The sequence below is a fragment of the Macaca fascicularis genome, chromosome 19 (assembly GCF_037993035.2).
Source record: "Macaca fascicularis isolate 582-1 chromosome 19, T2T-MFA8v1.1".
NCBI lineage: Eukaryota > Metazoa > Chordata > Mammalia > Primates > Cercopithecidae > Macaca > Macaca fascicularis.
The window spans coordinates 42,493,936-42,513,360 of record NC_088393.1 but is presented as its reverse complement, the minus strand read 5'-3'; the positions used below and the strand labels follow the sequence as shown (position 1 = coordinate 42,513,360).

The 19,425-nt window shown below is 55.7% G+C and overlaps 2 protein-coding genes across 9 annotated transcripts in view; one reads left to right on the top strand and one right to left on the bottom strand.

Moving 5' to 3' along the window:
- Window positions 1-264: 264 nt before the first annotated feature.
- Window positions 265-19,425, top strand: part of LOC102126983 (protein FAM187B-like) — a 36,323-nt gene continuing 17,162 nt past the window's right edge. The window contains exon 1 of one of the 3 annotated variants that reach the window (XM_045379336.3): window positions 265-410. The gene's annotated coding sequence lies outside the window, so the exon portion shown is untranslated. Of the gene's footprint in view, window positions 440-18,018; window positions 18,625-19,425 lie in introns of those variants that run through there. The other 2 variants (XM_065536455.2, XM_065536456.2) reach the window with 2 other exon arrangements.
- Window positions 773-18,358, bottom strand: LSR (lipolysis stimulated lipoprotein receptor). 6 transcript variants are annotated; one of them, XM_015441288.3, is made up of 10 exons: window positions 18,235-18,358; window positions 16,693-17,037; window positions 9,283-9,402; window positions 6,669-6,725; window positions 5,979-6,125; window positions 2,219-2,392; window positions 2,013-2,072; window positions 1,784-1,915; window positions 1,002-1,624; window positions 773-912 (listed from the first exon to the last, which is right to left on the bottom strand). In XM_015441288.3, the coding sequence occupies exons 1-10, from the start codon at window positions 18,341-18,343 to the stop codon at window positions 877-879; spliced, it is 1,803 nt and encodes a 600-aa protein (XP_015296774.2). In that variant the 5' UTR covers window positions 18,344-18,358; the 3' UTR covers window positions 773-876. The 6 variants fall into 6 exon arrangements, with proteins under 6 accessions (XP_015296774.2, XP_015296775.2, XP_005588885.2 ...); XM_015441289.3 differs by having other exon boundaries at window positions 1,784-1,912; XM_005588828.4 differs by lacking the exon at window positions 6,669-6,725.

The following is a 19,425-nucleotide window of genomic DNA, read 5'->3' as shown; positions in this document are numbered from 1 at the left end:
GCCGCCGCCGCGACTTTTTTTTTTGAACACGGCCCGCCCTGGCTGGCCGCCGCCGGTGCCCTGGATCGCCGGCTCGCGCAGCCGCCGCCCGGCCTGGCCCAGTCCGGCGGCGGATCGCTGCTGCAGCCGCCGCCGCTTTCTATTTTTCCCCCTTTTTTTTTTCCTCCTTTACTTGAGCTGCGCGCGCGCGGCGGCGGCGGCGGCGGCGGCGGAGGCGCGAGCCCGGGGCGGACGCGCGCTGGGGGAGGCGGCCCGGGAGCGCGCGCGCTGGCTGTCTCCGGGGGCGGGCGGGCGCGCGCAGGCCCGGGGCTCCGCGGGGCGCGAGGTCGCCGCGCGCCGCCCGGGTGAAACGAGGGTCCGGATGGAACGTCGGGGAACCCGGAGCAGGGGCTCGGGTCGCCGGGGGCCAGGTGGGCTGCCTGAGTTTGGAGACAGTAAAGTAGGTCGGTGGGGGGTGGGGGGATGGGCTGGAATGGGAGAGGGGCGCGCGCGCGCGCTCCCGGCAGTCGGCCTGCGGAGCGCGAAGGCGGAGGACCGGGGCGCATGCGCACGCCTGGGCGGGGCTGGGGCGCGCACGCAGGCGGGCGGCGGCTGCGCGGCGGGGCACGTTCTCCGGCCGGCGGCGCGGGCGCGGGCGCGGGCCGGGCCAGGCTGGGTCTCTCCTTCCCGGCCCGGGACTCCGGCGCCCCCGGGACGCGGGGTTTACAGACACACACGGGAGCAGTCCCCGTTCCCCGCCCTACGCGGCTGAACAAATGGTTCTCTCCAGAGCTTGTGATTATACGTTTTATTAGACTCGGGAGGGGCATGGCAGGGCTTCATCAGTGTTCCTTCAAATTAAAAAAAAAATACAAAAGCTACGTAGAAAACGTCAGATCAGACGACTAAACTTTCCCGACTCAGGGCCAGGTTCTGCAAGGGAGAAAGGAAGAAGGGTATGAGCCGCGGGGACCGGCTGGGGACCCAGGGACGATCTGGACGCCAGGGAGGGCGGCCCTCACCTTCTTGAGCCTGCGCTCGCGGGACGCCTGCGAGTCGGTCTCCGAGTACGGGGGCGGCGCGGGCGGATAGTAGGCCTCTTCCTCCTTGTAGGGTCTCCGTCTCTCCCCCGACCCCTTCTTCTTCACGGCCTCCTCCAGTAGCCGCCCATCATAGGGGGGGTCCCCGGACCTGGAGCCGTTGTCCCGAGGGTCCCGGGTACGGTGGTAGTGGGACCTGGGGTCGGCAGGGAGGCGCTCCCGAGACCTGATGTCGTCGTAGTGAGGGTCCCGGGAGCGTGGGAAGTCTCTCGAGTCTTCTTGGTCATAGAGGTCGTCCCGGCTGCGGCTCCGCGGGGGCATGTAGGCCCGGCCTCTCCTCCCACCACTACTCGGGGGAGATCTGCTCCCTGACTCGGCGGAGCTTGGCGGGGTGAGGTCGTCCAGGGCGTCCACGGAGCGGGCCCGGGGCCGCCTGGCCCGCCAGCCCCCGCCTGCCTGCTCCCTGGGGGTCTCTGGGTCCCATCCCCTGGGACTCTGGGGGGAGTGGCCACCCCACTCCTCATCCCGGATCGGGGTGAGGGCAGGGCCCCGAGGAGGCCGAGATCGCCAGTCGTCCTCATGGAGGGAGGTGACTTCACTCATGGCTGCAGGGAAGGGGGGGTGTCACTGACTACTGGAGGAGCCCAGGTTTGCCCAGGTCCAGGGTTTGCACCAAGAGTCCCTGGGGCAGGTATCAGGGAGACATGCTTCCCCCCTCCCCCCCGCAAGCTTAAAAGCCGTCAGACCCCAAGGCTCCTGCTCACCCCGCTCCACACGGCCATTGGGGGGGCCAGGTCGAGAAGGGTCGAAATTGGCCAGCTCCTTCTCCATGTAGTACAGGACCCGCATGGAGTCGTCTTGCTGGCTGGCCTGAATCCTGTAGCCACTGCGGACTTCTAAGGACAGGGTGGTGGTGGTCGGTTTGGGAGGATGGATCCTGGCCCAGCCCTCTCCCTTACAGGCACATCCAACTTTGGGATGATGGATTCTCACCAGAGGCCACACTGCTGTCTGTGTCCCGAAGCAGGGGTACGTAGGAACCTTGGCCACCAGCTGGGGGAGAGTGGCTGTCAGTTGCTGCTCACCAGGAGCAGAGCCCCTCCTCGGCTCCCAAGACCCTCTTCCTTCCAGCCCCTGCCCCTCAGTGTCCAGATGCCCAGCACACCCCCACCAGCTGTTCCTGCTTCCCCCAGCCTCACCTGAGCTACTCCTGTCGAGGTCCCCAGGGTACCCTCCAGGGTACCCGTTGTAGGCAGGGCCCATGGGAATCACAGTTGGTAGGGGCGGGGTCTTGGCGGGAGACAGGTGGGCATAGGTGCTGGGGGCATAGATGCTGGGAACACCTGAGGTGGCTGCTTTGCCGGCGGCATACACTGTGAGGACACAATGAACATGAGAAGGCGGGTGGGGCAGGAGCCAGGCTGCCCCATACCCATTGGCTTTCAGAGGGACCTGGGCCTGGACCTCCTTCCCAAGCCGCCCTCTCCACTGTAGAGCTTCTGTGGGCATCTGAGTCCCTGCTGGTCCTCATTCCATTTCTGCAGCATCCCTGAGGTTGGGGGACACCAGCTTCACAGAGACCCCACCCCACTTCCTGTGTGGTTTTCAGAGGGTGCACACAGGCAGCCCACGGCCCCAGGGTGGCAGGACAATGTTTCATTTAACAGCATGGTGATTTGCCAGCGTTTGCCAATCAAAAGGTTTTACCTAAACTTCCAACTCCCCAGCTAACTTACTGGAAGAAGTGGCCACCCATGGTCTGTGTGTTTACAGGGCAACAAAGCTGCCCCTTTATATAAAGCCCAGGTGCTGCGTCCACCACTGTCCCCACAAGCCAAAATCATGTATCCTCTTTGGTGGCCAAGCCCCTGCTCTAGAAAAAATGAGTCATCTGGGAGACGTGCATCCTGCCCACCTGGTCACCTTCCAGACCGAGATGCAATGGCAGGAGCCTCAGGAGTTAACTTGCCTGCCCTGGCTAAGCAGCAGTGTCTCCTCCAGTGTTTCTAACTCATGGACTGCACCCATTCCTACCCGCCCTGTCAGGGTCTAGGCTTGACAGCTCGAGGTAAGATCCTCCTCCCTAGGGCAAGACGCTTGCAAAGTTCCTGGGCCCTAGGCAAGTGGCTTCCTCCCTGGGACCCCAACAGGTAAATGGAGGAAAGAGATGGGCCCAGAGAGGGTGCCTCACCTCTGATTTGGTTTGGAAGCAGAAGGCTAAGTGCACAGCCTAGAGGAAGCCCATTCATTAGCGCAGGCAGCCTGCAACTTCATCAGTGGCAGAGGCTGTGGCAGCAGCAGATGTAACAGGGCCTCTGCCAGAGAGTTAATGGGGTGCCAGGTTGGGGTAACAGGGTCTCCAGATGGAGGAAATGTGGTGTTGGGACCAGCATTTACAGTCCTGGCCCTAGCTCTGGTCTTAGTGGGTTCGCTGCAAACTTGGTTGCAGCCCATCTGTGAAATGGACCTAACACTCACTGCCTGGGCAAAAAGCTGTCAGCTAAACACGACAAGAGGCGGGGGATGAAATGGCCTGCATAAGCCTCCAGGGAGCAGTGGAATTTTTTCAGGAAAGTGATCCTTTGAGGAACCAGGTTGCACACCACTGACTTCAATGACTATAAAATTAGCCAGTGACTTCCTTAATACCCACAACACCCCATGAAGTGGGGACCTAACAGAAGGAAACAGGACTCAGAGAGGGAAGGCTGTTTCTCTGGGGTCACTCTGTGTGCACCAGGGATCTGACTGGTGCCCTGGCCCTCAGTCACTATCGAGGCTGAGAGTGGCAGTGCCCAGCAGCTGGCAGACGTAGAATATTTTATATAGATCAGGTCCCATGCTCAATGGCGTGCACATGAGCTCACCGAATCCCCAAACGCACCCAGAGCGGTGAGCTTTGCCATAAGCCCCATTTCACAGGGGACGACACTGAGCTTTAGGGAGGGAAACTGCTCACTGGGCTTCTGAGCAGGAAGGTGTCAAGCAGGCCTCAGCTCTCCACCTGCCCACGCTTGCAAGGATTGCCTGGTACTTCACTGTTCATGTGTCTTGGACTGTGCAGAAAGGCCAGTCTACCCAGACACCCTCCTGAAGGAAACCAAGGACTGGCAACAGCTGTGGTCCCCGAGGAGGGGAAATGGGACAGCAGTTGGAGGGATGCTGAAGTGTCCATCAGTGCCACTTAGTGTACACGCTGTGGCCTGGTGTCCCGGGGCTGATGGCTGTGACCACGTCTATCAGCTCCTCTGTGAAAGTGTCCCGTTGGGATATCACAAACATTCACAAAAGAGAGGCAGGAGCAAGTCTTTTTCAATTGCACATGTCTGACTCCTCTCATAGAGTTAAGTCTCTCTCTCTCTTCTGTCTTCTCTTACCTTCCCCTGCTTGGTTTGCTTACTTCCCCTTTAGCTCTAGCCCCACAGCCAGTCCCAGCTCTCCACAGTACCCATGCTGGTGTGCTAGATATGACCCTAGACGTAGTAACTGGGCAAAATGTGCAGCATTCCTGTGGATATGTTTTCAAAAATTTGCTTAAATTTGGCCAGGCACAGTGGCTCATGCCTGTAATCCTAGCACTTTGGGAAGCCAAGGTTGGGGGGCGGGGCACGGATTGCCTGAGGTCAGGAGTTCGAGACCAGCCTGGCCAACATGGCAAAACCCTGTCTCTACTGAAAATACAAAAATTAGCCAGGCGTGGTGGCAGGTGCTATATCCCAGCTACTCAGGAGTCTGAGGCAGGAGAATAGCTTAAACCCGGGGGACGGAGGTTGCAGTGAGCCGAGATCACACCACTTCAGTCCAGCCTGGGCGACAGAGTGAAAATGTCTCAAAAAAATTGCTTAAGTTTAAGGCCAGGTGTGGTAGCTCATGCCTGTAATCCCATCACTTTGGGAGCCTGAAGCAGGATCACTTGAGGTCAAGAGTTTAAGACCAGCCTGGGCAACATAGCAAGACCCTGTCTCTACAAAAAAATTTTAAAAATTGGCTAGCATGATGGCACATGCCTGTAATCCCAGCACTTTGGGGAGGCTGACTTGGGAGGATCACCTGAGGCCGAGTTTCAGATCAGGCTGGGCAACATACTGAGACCCCGTCTCTACAAAAAACAACAATCAAAAAATTAGCTGGGCATGGTGATGTGTGTCTATAGTCCCAGCTGCTCTAGAGGCTGAGGCAGGAGGATTGCTTAAACCCAGGAGTTGGAGGCTGCGGTGAGCTATGATTGCACTACTGCACTGCCTGGATGACAGTGAGACCCTTTCTCTAAATAAAAAAAAATTTTTTTTGCTTAAATCATGTAGTGTTGTAAACCTTGTTTGGTTTCTTACCTTTTTCACTTAAGATTTGTTTTCTTTTTTCTTTTTTTGGGGGGACAGTCTCACTCTGTCGCCCAGGCTGGAGTGCAGTGGCGTGATCTCAGCTCACTGCAACCCCCACTTCCTGAGTTCAAGCGATTCTCATGCCTCAGTCTCCTGAGTAGCTGGGATTACAGGCGAACACCACCATGCCCAGCTAATTTTTGTATTTTTAGTAGAGAACGGGGTTTTACCATGTTGGCCAGGCTGATCTGGAACTCCCGACCTCAAGTGATCCGCTCGTCTTGGCCTCCCAAAGTGCTGGGATTACAGGCGTAATCACTGGGCCTGGCCAAGATTTGGTTTTTTAAGAGGGCTTTACTTTCATGTGAATAGTATCTTGTAATGTTGAACATTTTTACCATGTGTATGGATTATACTTACAAAAGAAAAAAACAACATACATAAAAAGAAACTGAAAGTTGGAGGAAGTAAATGACAATCTAAAGCAGCAGACCCTCCTCAGCCTACTTTCTCCCCACTTGCTAAATTCACACCCTCCAGACCAATGCCACTGTCCTGGGGGCAGGTGGATGGCCAACTCCTTCCCTCGGACTCAGGATGTTGCCCGAACCAGGGTGGCCATGAGCAGGGCACTTACGGGCCTCAGGGCAGCAGCACTTGTCTGGGCAGCAGGGGCACCTGACGTAGCAGCAGCAAGTGTGTGGGCAGCACTGGCACCAGCAGATGCCCAGGAGGAGGAAGACGAGGAAGGCAGCCAGGCACACCACAACCACGAAGAGCCAGTCTGCAAAGAGAGAACAGGCCCTGAGCCCGGAGGCTTGGGAGGAAACAGGGCACAGCAGGGGCACACGGTGCGCAACCAGCACTGAGGTCGGCGACTATTTGCAAAGCTCACCAAGGAACCTGCAGCCCTGGCTGGATTCTTTGTGCTAGAGGCTGCGCATGGCACACTCCCCATTCTACCATCCCGGCCAGTCCCCAGTTAGGGCCCTCCCGCAGGTGCAAATACACAAGGCAGAAAACAAGAGGCAGCCTGCCCAGAGGGAGGCAGACTGCAGCCCCCAGACCAAAGAGAGCCAGCTGCCCAGACGCCACGCCCTCAAGAGCACCGCAGGTGCCAGTCACAGAGCCCCGGCCTGCACCCCGGCTCTCCTCAGCCCAGCCCAGCCCAGGCCACTAGATGCCTCAGAGCCACAGTCAGGCCAGGTTAGTGAGGGGTCCACAGTGAGCAGGGTTTAGTGGGGAAGGGGATGCTAACTAGAGTCAGAAGCAGTAGGTGATGTGTGGGAGCTCCTCAGAAGCCCAACACAGGATCCACCCCCCGTACCTTCCATGGGCCCCGCCTGAAAACCAGGTAAGAGCTCAGCCACCCCTGAGGTCCTCCCTGGAGGGACAAAAGAGAAATAGATTATGCTGGCCAGAGCCAGCCCAGGCTGCGCCGCCCCCGAAAGCCCAGTTCCAGGCTGGCCAAGTGGAAGGTGTGCCCTGAAGTGGGGAGGGGCTGAGGACTGAAGCCCTAGCGCATGGCTTCTGCCCTCCACCCGCCCACATGTGGGTGCTCATAGGAAAGAAATTCCCATTGCATAATCCACCTGTGTCTCATGCCACGAGGACTCCAACACAAATCCCAGGGGGTTCTGAGGGCTCTGCCTCAGCTTGGGCACCCTAAGTTTTCCTCATTCATAGGTTTTAGCACCCCAAAGGGCTCCAACCACGGTGATAGGGATGTCCTGTTCCAGCAGGCACAGTGCCCTAGGGCCCACGAGATAAAGAGACAGACAGGATCTCAGCTCTGTCGCCCAGTCTGGAGTGCAGGGGTGCGATCATGGCTCACTGCAGCCTCAACCTCCTGGGCTCAGGCGATCCTCCCACCTCAGCCTCCGGAGTAAGTAGCTAGGGCTACAGGCACGTGCCACCACACCTGGCTGAAATGGTTTAATTTTACTTTACAAATCTGAAAAAAAATAAACACTGAATATATAGTAATAAACTGTCTTTGTGAGAACATAATCACAAATTTTTGTTTTAAAACAGGAAGGGACCCATTGAAGCAAAAATGCCCACATATGAAAGTCACACGCAGTCCTGGTTCTGGGGCCCACAGGGTCTCCATCTCTACTCAGGCATTATCACATTCGCGCATCTCAGACCAGGTTCTTATCTTCCCTCGAGTGCCCCCTGGAGCTCTGAGCCCCACCAGCATTGTGTCTGAGGGGCCTCCACAGGCCCAGTGCTGCACCCATGAAGCCCTCCCCAGAGCTCATGCACTTGGCACCGTAGGCCCTCGCAACAGGACAGAGGCATGTCAGTCACGGCTCTCAAAGCATGGTCCTGTCCACAAGGCCAGAAGAAGTATTTTTAGAATAACACTAAGATGTTATTTGTCTTTTTCACTTGTTCTCCCATGAATGTCCAGTGGAGTTTCCCAGGCTCCCTGAAGTCATCATGGCCCTGATGCCTAATGGACTATATGCTTGTGTATGTGTGTGTTTCTTGAGCCAGGGTCTCTGTCACCCATGCTAGAGTGCAGTAGCATAATCACGGCTCACTGCAGCCTTGACCTCCTGGGCACAAGCGATACTCCTGCCTCAGCCTCCCAAGAAGCTGGGCCCACAGGTGCATGCCACCACGCCTGTTAATTTTAAAATTTTTTGTAGAGTCAGGGTCTTGCCATGTTGCCCAGTCTTGCTTGTGCATCTTGGGCTTGAAAAATTTCCCCATTTTAATTCCTAATATATTAAGCAACATATAGACATAAAACCCACAGGAACAAACAAAAGCTCTTGGAGACCCTCGATAATTTTTTAGAGTGTAAACAGACCCGGAGACTAAATTTTGGGAACTGCTGATGCAAATGGTGCATTTTACCAAAGAACACGAAGAGGTTCCTGGGTCACTGGTGCACGTGTTCCGTCCCCCACACATGAACTCTGTCTTGCAGCCCAAGTACTCCCCAGTCACGTGCTCACTCACACATGTGAAGATGGCAGTGTACAGCCCAGCGGCGTCACTCCTGCAGAGCACATGCCACACGAGACTCCGTGTGTTGGCTTACAGCAGGGTACCTGGCGGATGGCAGCATCCCCCTAACACATGGAGGGAGGCCTTCCAGCCACACAGACACCCCGCCCTGCCCCTGGGTGTCTGGAATCGGCTTCGTTTCAGCTGCACTCACACACTCTCTGTGTGTGCCATGCAGCGCCATCCCAGCGGGGCACACGGCAAAGCCACTGTGCTTTAGCGAGGGACTCAGGTGAGATGAGGCCTTGGGGATGTAGCAGGAGGTGGGTCAATTTTGCACACCATCAACTGTCCTCATTCACTGCCCATGGACTCTGACCATGTCTGGAATTTTTTTTTTTTTTTTTTGGGACGGAGTCTTGCTCTGTCGCCCAGGCTGGAGTGAGTGCAGTGGCGTGATCTTGGCTCACTGCAACCTCTGCCTCCCGGGTTCAAGCAATCCTCATGCCTCAGCCTTCTGAGTAACTGGGATTACAGGCATGTGCACCACCACGCCTGGCTTTTATGTTTTTTGTAGAGACGGGATTTTGCCATGTTGGCTAGGCTGTTCTCGAACTCCTAGCCTCAAGTGATCCCCCCGCCTCCGCCTCCCAAAGTGCTGGGATTACGGGCATAAACTACTGTACCCGGACCCCAAGTCTGGATTTTTTTTTTAAATGAGACTTTGAAGAGGCAGAGTCACCAATTCTCTCCACTCTTAGTTTGGCTTGGCTGATTGGAGGCACCGTGGGCCAGTGGTCCCTGCCTGGGGTGCAGGGCACAGGGGGGCCTAAGTGACTGGCAGAGCCTGGGGGAGAGCAGAGCAGGCGACAGAGCCCAGAGGGTAAGCTGGAGGGCAGAGGGCGGACACGGGGGAGGACAGACAGAACAGAAGCGGACAAAAGGAAGGGCCATGCCTCCCCCTTCCCAGGCCCACTCACCAAGGACGATGAGCTCTGCGTAGGCCTCATTGTTCCCCTCGAGGTCCTGGGCTGAGACCACAGAGCAGTAATACACACCGCTGTCCCCCCACGCCGTCTCGTCAAAGGTCAGGTCAGCATCTGGGTCAGGATGAAAAGGCGTGAGGGCACCTTAGAGGCCGGGGCACCTAACCCCACAAGGGTCAGAGTCCCCTTCCCAGCACATCCAGGAGGGGGCAAGCGGTGGGCTGGGCAGGCTGAAGATGATCAAATGCATATGCAAAGATTCCTACCAACGGCACGCGGCCTTTTATGCCCCGTTCGAAACACCTGGACTACTACAAGAAGTCTGCGAGGCAGGGCCGTTATCACTCCTCTTTTGTGGATGACGTATCAGGTCTGGAAAAGCTGCACAGCTCCTCAGTGTAGAGCAGTAATGGTGCCCTCAGAGCCTGAGGTTGGTTTTTTTTCTTTCTTTCGAGACAGGGTCTCACTCTGTGGCCCTGACTGGAGTGCAGTGATGTAATTATAGCTCACTGCGGCTTCAACCTCCCAGACTCAAGCAATCCTCCCACCTCAGTCTCCTGAGTAGTTGGGACTACAGGCACACTCCACCACACCCAGCTCTCTTTTTTTGTTTGAATCAGAGTTTCGCTTTTGCTGCCCAGGCTGGCGTGCAATGGCGCGATCCAATCTTGGCTCACTGCAATCTCCGCCTCCCAGATTCAAGCGATTCTCCTGTGTCAGCCTCCCATGTAGCTGGGATTACAGGCACCTGCCACCATGCCTGGCTAATTTTTGCATTTTTAGTACAGATGGGGTTTCGCCATGTTGACCAAGCTGGTTTCGAACTCCTGACCTCAGGTGACGCACCCGCCTCACCTCCCAAAGTGCTGGGATTACAGGCGTGAGCCACCACACCCAGCAGTCTGTGCTTCTCAACTTCCAGCCATCTCTGAACCACCTCTCAGATCCAAAGTCTGAACTCCCCTGATGTGAACTGCCACCCACAGGGCCTAGTGTACACCAGGGATGGGTGTGGAAATAAACAGTCCAGATTCTAGGTACCAGGAGATGCCCAGGCACCCATAAGGAGTGGGTGTGTCTGTGTGGGGGAGAGAGACTTACCCCCCCCAGGGCCTTGGTCCCTCCCCCTCCCCTTCCATCCCCACATTCCAGGTCAGGCCCAGGGCTTGGGGACGCTCATGTCTGAAGCAGCTGCAGACAAGGAGCCTGTTAACTCTGCCAACCATCAAAGTGTTTTGGCACATCCTGTTTCCTCTCTGCTCCTCAGGCCCTAATTAGTTAAATACCTTCAGCCTTTCACCAAGGTGGGACGCGGGCACCTACCAGGCAACTCCGCCTTAGGCCAGTGGGGAGAGAAGTACACTACACTGGGCATCTCGGGCAGGAAACGCCCTCAGCTTCCCAGCCTCTTTCCTGCCAGCCTGACCTGCCTGCCACCTTCCCAAGGACGCGCTGCCTTCCTGCACGACAGCTCTGTGATGGCGGCAACCACGCATGCCAGTCCACAGCGCCTGGCACCCCCAGGAATGAAAGAACCCTTTCCGTCTTCTTTCTTCACAAGGAAGGCCTCATGTCTACAGAAAAATTCTCCTTGCAACCGTGTCTCACTACAGCATTCCCGACGCCTTCCCTAAGGTTCCATGGTCCCCAAGGCCCTTGGCACAACATGGTCTCTAGCTACCATGCCAGCCTCACCCCTGCCATCGCCTTGGCTCTAGATTCGCACTGTCCCCCAATGGGCTGGGCTTCTCCCACAGCTCCCCCAACCAACTGGTGAAGTCTATCTCCCAGCTTAGGGGCCGACCATCCCTTGCCTGGTGAAAATGTGGGCTCCACGAGGCACAGCCCTGTCACTGCTGGGTCCCCAGTGCCTGACACTATACCTGGCCAGGAGTAGAAATGAACACCCTCTTTGCCGGACACGGTGGCTTACACCTGTAATCCCAGCGCTCTGGGAGGCTGAGGCGGGTGGATCACTTGAGGTCAGGAGTTCCAGACCAGCCTGACCAACATGGTAAAACCCTATCTCTACCAAAAATGTAAAAAATTAGCCAGGCATGGTGGTGCGTGCCTGTAGTCCAAGCCACTCAGGAGGCTGAGGCAGGAGAATCACTTGAACCCAGGAGGCAGAGGTTGCAGTGAGCTGAGATCGCGCCAGTGCACTCCAGCCTGGGCAACAGAGCGAGACTGCATCGCAAAAAAAAAAAAAAAGAAAGAAAAAGAAATGAACCCCCTCTCCCGTCATGCTAAAGTCCCTTAGCTTTTGTCATCTGTCCTGTCATTCTGGGCACATGGCTGGATTCAAAGACACATTTCATTCATTCATTCATTCATTCATTCTTCAACAATAATTACTGAGTGCCACCTACGCTCTAGGCAGTATTTGAGACACCTGGTATACCACAGCAACAGTTCTCAAACTGCAGCCTCTAGACCCTGGGGTTCCCCAAGACATTTTCAGGAGATCCTGAGGTCAAAGTTATTTTCCCAACAATACTAACTGGAGTTTTCCAGAGGCTACGTGACATATGACAGACATCACAGCAAACCGAAGCAGCTTTGAGAAGCCAGGCTCTTCTATCCAGCCAGGCTTCAGAGATTTGCAAAACAATAAAACCATGGCACCTTCTCATGCACAATATTTTGTCTGCTTTCAGAAAATGACTGTTTTTCATAAAAATTATTTTATTTATGTTAATCTATAATGAGATGTCATTTAAACTATTTTGTAAACTTTTCTCAGTCTGCTACCTTTGCAAACAAACTCTTTGAGCTCTTATTATTATTATTTTTTTTTTTGAGATGGAGTCTCGCTCTGTTGCTCAGGCTAGAGTGCAGTGGCGCGACCTTGGCTCACTGCAGCCTCCGCCTCCTGGGTTCAAGCGATTCTCCTGCCTCAGCCTCTTGAGTAGCTGGGATTATAGGCGCCAGCTACTCATAACTGGCTAATTTTTATATTTTTAGTAGAGACAGAGCTTTCACTATGTGGGCCAGGCTGATCTGGAACTCCTGACCTCAAGTGATCTGCCCGCCTGGGCCTCCCAAAGTGCTGGGATTCCAGGCATGAGCCACTTTGCTAGGCCTGAGCTCTTAATTAACCTCAAAATCAAGAGTGTAAAGAGGCCTAAGCCCAGAACCTTTGAGTTATAAATCCTTGCCCTTGTCCTTCTAGAGCTCAGATTCTAACTGGGAAAGAAAGACAAATAAAAAATGTAACTATGTCACATATCAGACAAAGATAAGCTGTATGAAGAAAACGAATCAGGGACAGCAGACAGAGAGTGCCAGGCGTGGAGTAGGGGCTGTGCCATTTTAAACAAGGAGGCCAGGGAGGCTTCCAGATATGGTGACCTTCAGAGCAGATGTGAAGGGGTTGAGGACACGACTTCCCCTAATGATCAGGCATCTAAGCCACTGTCAAGTGATCCACCTGCCTCGGCCTCCCAAAGTGCTGGGATTTTACAGGCATGAGTCACTGCCCTGTGCCCCCACCATTTATTGAGCTCTTACTATGTGCTGGGCCCCTCTGCACACATTCTTTCATTGAATCCTCATAGAATTCTAAACTAGGTTCTCCTAAATCCTCCAGGTTTGCCACAATGCCCTCTTCGTCCATCATTTTTCCACCTGTATCCTTTCTGAGAGGGCCTAGCTTTGTCGCCCAGGCTGGAGTGCAGTGGTGCGATCATGGGTCACTGCAGCCTCGAACTCCTGGGCTCAAGCAATCTTCCCATCTCTAGAGTAGCTGGAATTACCAGGGTGCACCATCATGCCCCGCTAATTTATTTTTTGTAGTGTCTGGGTCTCACTGTGTTGCCCGGGCTATTCTCCCAACTCCTGTCCTCAAGCAATCCTCCTGCCTCAGCCTCCCAAAGTGCTGGGATTATAGGCATGAGCCACCAGTGTCTTCAAATGAGACCCTGACTATGCCTCTCCAACAATGGAGCTCAAGAGCTGGTCCCTGCTGTAAGCAAAAGACGTGGACAGGAACCCCCTGACATAGCAAATGGATCTTATAGGCCAGGGGTTGAAATCTGGCATCTCATAGGCCAAGGCTGGACCTCACTGTGTTTTATTTGACCTGTCTGACGTTTTCAAAACTCACAAAAAATATAGTTTTCTGGCTTCTTTTGATCCATCCTAAGGCCTGGGCACACCTTCTTCCTGCAGGGCGTACCCTGTTCCTGGTCCTGGGCTGGCGCTGATCTCACCCGGGCTGAGCGTTGCTTTCATTGTTTTAGGTTAGGGGAGGAGATGCCAGGTCTCCAGGGGGAACAGCAGCCAGGCCTCCTCCACATCTCCAATCTCTGGTTCCTTTATACACTGCAAAGGTGACCTTCATGATTTCAGAGGTCCCATGGGCTCTCTGCTGCAGTGCAGCTGGAGTTGGGAGCACTTGGACCCCAAGGAGCCTGAGGAGGTGGAACAGGGCCTCCTGTCCAGGTGCTGGTCTATCACCCAAAGCATGAAAGGATGAAGCAGGGCATGAGCCACCTGACCTGAGGGACGCCTGGAGTGGACGGCCTCCTAGTTCACCCAGGACTATTTTCACTTTTGAAACCAGGATAGGCCGGGGATGGTGGCTCACATCTGTAATCCCAGAACTTTGGGGGGCTGAGGCAGCAGATCACCTGAGGTCAGGATTTTGAGACCAGCCTGACTAACATGGCAAAATCCCATCTCTACCAAAAAGATACAAAAATTAGCCAGGTGTAGTGATGTGCACCCGTAATCCCAGCTACTCCGGAGGCTGAGGCAGGAGAATCGCTTGAACCTGGGAGGCTGAGGTTGCAGTGAGCTGAGATCACACCACTGCACTCCAGCCTGGGCGACAGAAAAAAAAAATAATAAAAAATAAGCAGCACAGTGGGTGACCCTAAGAACACCACGGGGAGTCCACTTTTCCCCATCCTCAAAGCTGAAACGGAGGAAGCTCCTTTGGCTACGGGTTTTCCTGAAAGGACACACACACAATGGATGTTTACACTCAGGGCCTTGATCAAACACGGGCCCAGGTGGGGGTGGTTTGAAAGACCCAGGCCTGTGAGGCCCCTGAAGCATGCAGGGCCCCTTTCCCCAGACAGAGCCTGGGGGGTCATCCTGGACTTTTGTGCCCAGCAGAGGAAGCACCCTCAGTATTTGGCTTGTCCTGGCAGGAGCTGAGCAGTCATGCCCAGTCCAGGCAGGCACAATCCCTGGGTTAGAGGGGAGGGGGCCTAAGAAGCTCTGTGACCTCAGTAACAGTAGGATGCTCATGGCTGAGCGGCCCACAGAAATCCAGGGCAAGCAAGCCTGGTGCGTCCTCTGAAACAGAACTGACACAGGCTCAGCTCCTGGAACCCTGCTTCCCATCGATCCTCCAGCAGAATGTGCTCCAGTTCCTGGCTTCCTGGGGTCTGCAAAGGGATGCTCCCTTCCCCCTTCTGTCCCATGCCCAACTTTAAATGCTTGTTTAAGACAGTGAACACACACTAAGACATGAGGTAGATGAGCCCTCATCCCTGGCACCCTGCCCCTCCCCTTCCTCTCTGTCTTCTAGGTTCTGTAGGGCCCAGGCCCAGGCCCTCCTCAAATCATATTCACAGCCCAAGTCACTCCATGTAGCACATCACCCAGTGCTATTTTCTTTTCTTTTTTCTTTTTTTTTTTTTTTGCAACGGAGTCTCACTCTGTTGCCCAGGCTGGAGTGCAGTGGCACAGTCTTGGCTCATGGCAACCCCCGCCTCCCAGGTTCAAGTCATCTCCCTGAGGACAGAAACCAGCCATCCCAATCACCTCTATCCCCAGCACCAATGACACATAGTAGATGCTTGATAAATACCAAATGAATGAATGAATGACTGCCCTTTACTTAGTCCCAACAGGCACATCCTATCAGGAGGCAAGCACTACAGTTAAGAACAAGGGTTCTCAGGGCTGCCTGGGTTCAAACTCCAGCTCCAGACTTTGACTTCCTATGCGCCCATTTGAACAAGGTAACCTCTCTGTGCCTCAGCTGTCGGGAGGGTAGAGGAGAGGACTCAGTGGGAGAAAGTGTGTGCAGTTCCTGGCACGTCGTAGGCTTTCTCCATTAAGATCTCTTGCCCCTGCAGTTCACTCCTGCCACCTCCTCTGAGTTCTGTGGACCACCCTAGGCAAGCAAAGGGATTAGGAACTTGGCCACTAGACCCGAAGCGGCCGAGTTAGAATCCCAGCCCCTTTACCAGCGATGTGATACTAGGCAAGTCACTTTCTCTCTCTGGGCCTCTGTAAGATGACAGTAATAGAATCTATTCAAATACTATGTGGTCTGAGTTAATCCTTGGGAACCTGGATGGGAGCTTAGCACACAGTAGACCCTTTATAAGTTGTTACTTAGATAAATTTTACTTCTTACTGCTCGTGTTATTAATATGATTATAGAACAAACCCTGGCGTCCTCTCTCCATTACCTAGTTTTGTTTATCTTCAAGCACTTGAGAGTGTGTGTTGTGTTTGTCTCTCTCACTGCAATGTGGGCTCCATGAGGGAAGTAGTTTGATGTTTTTTTTTGTTTTTTTTTTTTGAGACGGAGTCTCGCTCTGTCGCCCAGGCTGGAGTGCAGTGGCCGGATCTCGGCTCACTGCAAGCTCCGCTTCCCGGGTTTACACCATTCTCCTGCCTCAGCCTCCCAAGTAGCTGGGACTACAGGCGCCCGCCACCACGCCCAGCTAGTTTTTTTGTATTTTTTAGTAGAGACGGGGTTTCACCGTGTTAGCCAGGATGGTCTCGATCTCCTGACCTCGTGATCCGCCTGTCTTGGCCTCCCGAAGTGCTGGGATTACAGGCTTGAGCCACCATGCCCGGCCTGATGATTTTGTTAACAGCTGTATTCCTGGGGCCCAGAACAGCACCTGGTACATGACAGGTACTCAAAAAATCTTCGTTATTAAATTAAGGAATGGAAAGATTAGCAGAAGGAAGAATAGTAGAATAGAATTGCTCCCTTTAGGCTGGGTATGGTGTCTCCCAGCACTCTGGGAGGCCAAGGCGGGCAGTTCATTTGAGGTCAGGAGTTTGAGACTAGCCTGGCCAACATGGTAAAACCCCATCTCTACTAAAAATATAAAAATTAGCTGGGCGTGGTGGTACATGCCTGGAGTCCCAGTTACTTGGGAGGCTGAGGCAGGAGAATTGCTTGAACCTGGGAGGTGGAGGTTGCAGTGAGCCGAGATCACACCACTGCACTCCAGCCTGGAAGCCTGGAGTCCAGAGCAAGACTCCATCTCAAAAAAAAAAAAAAAAAAAAAGAATTGTTCCCTTCATTGGTCCTTTCAGACACTGGCACTCAAGAGCTTTCAGATGGGGACTCCAGGTCCAGTACAAGGATGCCAGCCCCACCACCCGGGCAAGCCCAGCCTCATCCCCCTGCCCCGCCCAACATACTTCCGGTGATGGTAATCCTCCGACCCTGGTAGTAATCTCCCAGGGTCACAGCGTTGCCCTGCTTGGTGGCCACGACCCTGACGGTGCGCACGCTGTCCTGGCACTCGACGTAGGGGTTGTAGCCTGGGTTCCCGGCTACCAGCTGGGCATTGAGCTGGTTGTCGACGCTGGCTGGGGAGAAGGCATCAGCGATGCGGTCCCGGCAGAAAGACTTGTACTTCCAGATGACAATGGGTTGCGTGGGGGTCGAGGTCATCTGGTAGGTACAGGGTAGGGTCACGGGCTGGAAGAGGATCACCACGTGGTAGGGGTCGGACACGGTCACCTGGATGGCCCTGGCAGGGGCTGAGGGCAAGAGGAGAGAAGCAGGGGTTGCTGTGAGCTCAGGGAGGTGTTTCAACAGGAGCGCCACCTGTCACCAGCTTGACACTTGCAAGTGTGTGGCTTACTTACAGAGTGCCTGGCACACATTGTTCCTTAATCGCCAGGACCAGTGAGGTAGGCAGGATAATCATGCCCATTTTATAGACCCGTGGGGCTGAAGTGGCAGGTGCACGGTGACACAGCCAGTTTCCTTGGACTCATCCGCCATCCCTCTTCCCAGCCTGTGGCCTCTGAATCACACCAGTCTCCTCTTCCCTTTGCCATTCACCCACAGCAAGGGGCCTCTGTGTGGCCTGGGCAGGCAAGCCCAAATGGCCACGTCAATGCCCCCAGCGCCCAAGGCCCCACTTCAAAACCGACTACCAAGGATTCCAGGTTATCCGGGGTCTTTTGAATTTGGAGGGAAAACCGCAGAGTTGTTTGCCTGAACTGCTTTGCCATGGAGGGACTAAAGCCCCCACAATATCTCCATCAGCCTCCCACCACCTCACCCTACTCTAAAGTCATTTCAAATGACTTCACCAAAAGCGTCTGCTGAAAGACCTCATCACTACCCAAACATCCCATCCTGGTGAAAGCCTGCCAGCAGAAGTCGGTTTCAAGTCCGTAAATCCACCCCATCAGACTCTTACGCACGTATAATCCGGAACCCGCGGGAGGTGGGTGGGGTGCGGGGGATGGGAAGTCCCTAGTCCCACACCCACCCGGGGCCTGGGCATTGTTCCTTCGTCTCTGTCCCTCTAGGAAGCGTCTGATCCAGCCCTCCCGTGCCCTCTCCCCGTTACTCCAACACTTAGAAAACCCCGGGAGCGCCCAAGCTCCATCCCGGCTTTTCTTTTCCTAGTGATCGGGCGGTCCTCCACTCCCTCCCCACAAAGAGTTCCATTCTCCCTGCCGCTCCCGGTCTTACCGTCCAGGGAGTTTCACTTCCTGCTATCTCCCAGATAAGGGCGGGGGGAGCGCTCCCAGGCACGGATGGGGAATTCCTCTCACTCCGGCACGCAAGAGATCGCCCAAGACCCAGGGGATCGTAAGGACCCAGCCTCTGAGACCTCCCGCTTCCCGCGCCCTAGGCGCCCCCGCCGCCTCCAACTCCATCCATCCCCCTCTACGGTGCCCTCCGCCGTTCCGCAGCGTCAGGGGCCCCGTGCCCCGTACCTGTGAACCAGGTGCTAAGCAGGAGCCACACGAAGACTACCGCGTCCCGGCCTGGGGCGGCCGGGTGGGAGCCCAGCCCTCTACAGAGCCCGCCGGCCACCAGCGCCATCGCGGCCGTCTGGGCGCGTCCGGCCCGCGCGTCCCTTCCAAAGTATCTTAGGGGGCGCGGGGCGCACCAAGGCCAGGAGGGGTGCACGCTCCTCCCCTTCCCACTTCCGTTCCTTGTCCCTACAACAAGTCCATCCTGCTGCGTTCTAGAAGTTTTAATGAACGTAAACGAGGTGGACAAAGGGCACGCTTTCAGATATGGGGAAGAAAGGTGCTTGACCCGCCGCGGTTCTCCGAGCCACACTCCACCCGCTGCGCGCTCCGGTGAATGGTTCGGCCCAGGTACACAAGGGTGGGAGCCGAGGGCTGGGCTTGGGGGTGAGTGGCGGGGAGGGGTTCCTCTGCCTCCCTCCCCGGAAGTGGGCTGACCCAGGTGCGCTCCGGCCCCCAGGGCCCGAACCAAGTGACTGGCCCGCTGGGAGGGCGCCTGCGGACCACAGGTCCCGTCCGGCCCCCATCTGCTCCGGCCAAACTAAGCGCACCGAGATCCACGAAACCGAGACCCACTTGGAGCGATTCACCTGTTGAGATAGGGCAGGACCCGCAGCGCACCTGTTCCCTCCCTACCCACACCCCTCTCCCCGGCGGGCGATGGACCCGCCTAGGTGCGCCCTGCCGGGAGGAGCGAGTCTAAGCAAAGTCCTGGCGGGGAGAGGCTTGTCGGTGGCGCCTGACTTCTCCACTTCCACTGGGGTTCGTCCGGACCGGGTGGAGGGGGGCACTTCAGGCCCCCTGTGTCTCCCAGTTAGATGACCTGAGGAACCCTCTGAAGTCCCCGGAAGGGAAGCTCTGCCCCCTCAGGGATGCCCGAGGGGAATCAGGCCCAGGAAAAGTTGGAATTCCACTTCGGAAGTTTTCGCCACCTCCCCCACGCGTTCCCAACTTGTGGTTCGGCCCCTGGGCATCCCTAGCCCCAGGTCAGCCCTCCGGAAATTCTGGCTCTTAAAGGGGCCGAGCGAAGGCGCTGGGCCTGGGACCGGTTTCCGCGTAGGAATTCCCGGGACTAGCCACCTGCAACCGAGGTCCGGGGCGCGGCGCGGCGATCAGCCTGCGCAGCGCTGGGCGCGACTCTGCTGTCTCCAG